The sequence below is a fragment of the Drosophila takahashii genome, chromosome X (assembly GCF_030179915.1).
Source record: "Drosophila takahashii strain IR98-3 E-12201 chromosome X, DtakHiC1v2, whole genome shotgun sequence".
Lineage (NCBI taxonomy): Eukaryota > Metazoa > Arthropoda > Insecta > Diptera > Drosophilidae > Drosophila > Drosophila takahashii.
Genome location: NC_091683.1, coordinates 1440565 through 1443922, shown reverse-complemented (window position 1 = coordinate 1443922; position 3358 = coordinate 1440565). Strand labels below are relative to the sequence as shown.

The 3358-nt window shown below is 42.7% G+C and overlaps 1 protein-coding gene across 2 annotated transcripts; it reads left to right on the top strand.

Moving 5' to 3' along the window:
- Positions 1-426: 426 nt before the first annotated feature.
- On the top strand, positions 427-2819 carry LOC108054937 (uncharacterized). 2 transcript variants are annotated; one of them, XM_017138056.2, is made up of 2 exons: positions 427-633; positions 1101-2819. In XM_017138056.2, the coding sequence occupies exons 1-2, from the start codon at positions 468-470 to the stop codon at positions 2609-2611; spliced, it is 1677 nt and encodes a 558-aa protein (XP_016993545.2). In that variant the 5' UTR covers positions 427-467; the 3' UTR covers positions 2612-2819. The 2 variants fall into 2 exon arrangements, with proteins under 2 accessions (XP_016993545.2, XP_070075361.1); XM_070219260.1 differs by lacking the exon at positions 427-633 and adding an exon at positions 1014-1038.
- Positions 2820-3358: the final 539 nt, after the last annotated feature.

Below are 3358 nucleotides of genomic sequence, written 5' to 3'. Positions count from 1 at the left end.
TGTCTGCTCGAGTTTCAGTTGCTGTCTGCGTTTCGGTTTTGGTTTGCGTTTCTGTTTCTGCCTGTCGCCTGTTTTCGTTTTCGGGGGCTTTATCTGTTCTATCCAAGACATCTCTTAAATTGTATGGAAAAACTTGTAGCAATTAAAGTTGGATATGAAGAAACCAAACTGAATTCCTCATTTCGATTATTTTTAAGGTGACAGGTGGTTGGTTTGTGTTTTGTTTGTTTGTTAACAACCAAAAATTATTTCGCAATTTCTTTAGACTTTATTTTACATGCTTCCATCCGCCATAAGGTCACCGCTCCAAGTCGACGCATAAAGAAAGAAAACAGCTTATCAAATATTTCGGCACAAGTGCAGAACAACAGACAGACTTTGTTGCCGCAGGTTCTATATTCGGCTCTTAAACCTGGGCTCTGATATCTAGAATATGATGGCCAGTTCCGGATCAGTCGAGATCCGAAATGTCTTCGAGCTACACGCGCCTGTTCCGCGTCTTATTCGTGATTATCTTCCTGAAGCTTCTCTTCCTTGTGGGCCTGTATTTTCACAGTTACGATGGCGTCTCTCGGTTCCAGAGGCGCTTGCAAGTGGATATATTTGATGAGCTGCTAGTGGATCGAAGGGAAAGTAAGAGTGAAGCCTCGTTTTTTATGAGTATCCTTTTGTAGTGATTTTTTGTTTTTCTTTCTTTTTTTTACAATTTTTTTTTAGTTAAAATTTCTGCGGTTACTTTTTTTTTAAATGTTTTATAAAGTTAAGACTATTTTATTAATGTGTTTTAAATAAACACGAATTTTTTATGATTTCAATGTGCATTTACTATGTAATATTTTTGAGAAGCGCATAGAAAGGATCTAAATTCCTGAATTGAATATTAACCCTTTTGGATGAAATCATATTTAGAAATATGGTTTTCAGAAGTATGCTGAACAAAGTTTGTACTGAAAATTAAGGATATCATTTGTCATCTCTATAAAAAAAAACATACATTTAAATTTTACCTCAGAACACTAGCTCAAAAGATGATTAAAAGTAAAAGAGTGCGGTTTGGGAATAAATAAGCAAGTGACTAAGTGGCATAATTTCCGTTTTAGTGCCCTCTTTGGAGAAGCGTTTGGAATGGATTCGCGAGGAGTTGCCCTCGTTTCCGCTGGAAGAGCTGTTGGCCAGGGAAAAGCAGCATCTGGCCCCGGTTACCTGTGGACCTGCACCCGATCTGATGAACATCGACTTTCACAACACCTACTGGCAGAGGGCCATCAATGCCAATCTCACATATTACCTCTTTGCAGCCTACTACGATATTCGCGAGACGGTGGACGAGGCGCCACTGGTTCGTCTCTTGGCCATGGTTAATCAGCACCTGGACGATTCCTACAAGTACCCGGAAATCTTTTGCCAATTTTGGTTTGATAACAGGGCCGAGCCGGTGATTGTTCCCGTTTCGGAGCACCGGGTAATGTGGCCCTTTGGTCACGCCCCTCGACGCTACTATCCGACTTTTATGAGCTGCCCTTTGCCGGAGGGAGAGATGAAGTGGAAGGTGCCCAAGATGGTTTCGCTGGTGGCCAAAAAATGCGATATGGCCAGGAATCTGCTGAGAGTTGTTTACGAAATTGATGAAACCACAAAGGAGGAACAAGGAAATTCAGGAAACAGCACCGCAGTGGATCCCAAATTTGTGGTGTGTGTAAAGGCAATGGATTTCCCGTATGAAGATAAATCCTGGCGTTTGATCGAGTGGCTGGAACTGATGCGACTGCTGGGTGCTCACAAGGTCGTTCTCTACGACGCCCAAATGCATCCGAATATGACGAGGGTTGTAAAGGATTATCTGGTCACCAGTCCTGGCTTTGTGGAGCTGCGTCCAATGTCTTTGGGCCGCGGGGAGCCGCATGCCCGGCCGCATTTTCAACACTATGCCATGGCCGCGGATGGTTTCAATCGAATTCTGAACGAAATGATACCCTACAACGATTGTTTCTATCGCAATATGTACAAGTACGATTATGTGGGTGTCTTTGATATCGATGAGGTTATAATGCCCCTTGGAAATCACACCACCTGGCCGGAATTGGTGAAGCTGGCGAGGATTGTGCCCGATTACGAGAGTCGCACGGCCGCGGACTGCAAGGAGTGGGTGAGCTTCTGTTTCCGCAATGTCTACTATCCGAGATATCCTGAAAGGCCAAAGGTGTACAGGAATCTCTCCAGCTCCTTCTACATGCTGCAGCATGTGGAACGGGTGCGTGAGCATTGCAATCGCGGAGCGGCAGCCAAGTGCCTGCATGACACACGATACGCGGTTGGACTGCACAACCACTTCACCTTCTTTCACACCGAGGAGTACGCATGTGCGGCCAAATCGGTGCCCATTGAGTACGCGCAAATGCAGCATTACCGGGAGCCCGACACCAAGTCCCTGCTGATCGATCCCATTGTGGACGCCAGCATCTGGAGGTTTCAGCCCCAGCTGCAGGCGAGAGTGGAGGAGCGGTACCGCAGACTGGGCTTCCTGCCCAGCGATCAGCAATTGGCGGACACCCTGGAGCGGCGCCGCCAGCGGGATGAACTGCAGCTCAAGGAGGCAGTGGGTAGATCTTAATTAGATAATATAGCTGTAGCTGATGTATGTTACATTATGAACTCGTTAGCTTTCCGAAATTTTGTTGGCTTAAGTTGTTTGCGACCTTTTTTTGAGCCAACAAGTAATGGTAAATATCGCCATCTGTTGGAAATTTGTTTATTTATTCTATAGAAGTCCCCCTTCAATTTTTGATATGTAGTTCAAGTTGCGATCTTTTCAAACCAACTGCTTGTTTATTTGTATAATTTTTAATGTGCCTAATTATTTTTCTGGGATAGAACTTTTTTTTTTTAAGATCATACGATCATATTTTAAAATCATGATATAGGTAAATTGGCTGCGATCTTTATAAAACCAAATATATTTTTTGTGTTTTCTATTTAAGTAGAATTTTTAATGTTCCTATGTAATATGTTAGGAATATTTTTTTTTAAGATATGCAAAGCGTTGATATGTGTTCTTTTTCTTTAATCGAAGGTAGTATATTTTATATCAATCAAACGTTCAGCTGCGTGACGCAAGTTTTGGTGAGCCAATTGCACGCAGTTGGGCAAACAAGTTGGCCAAAAGTGGAGCTATTTGACTAGAATAGAAGAAAATCCATTCATTTGTTTTTTTTTTTAAATAATAATAATAAAAAAAACATTACTGTTTGCTTTGGGACTTTTGTGGGGGCTGGTCATGTGACGCAAACGCGTAAATGCGTCATTCTCGGTCGGGTTTTTAGTTAAAGCAATAGAGAAAAGGGAGGGATATGAAGCTATG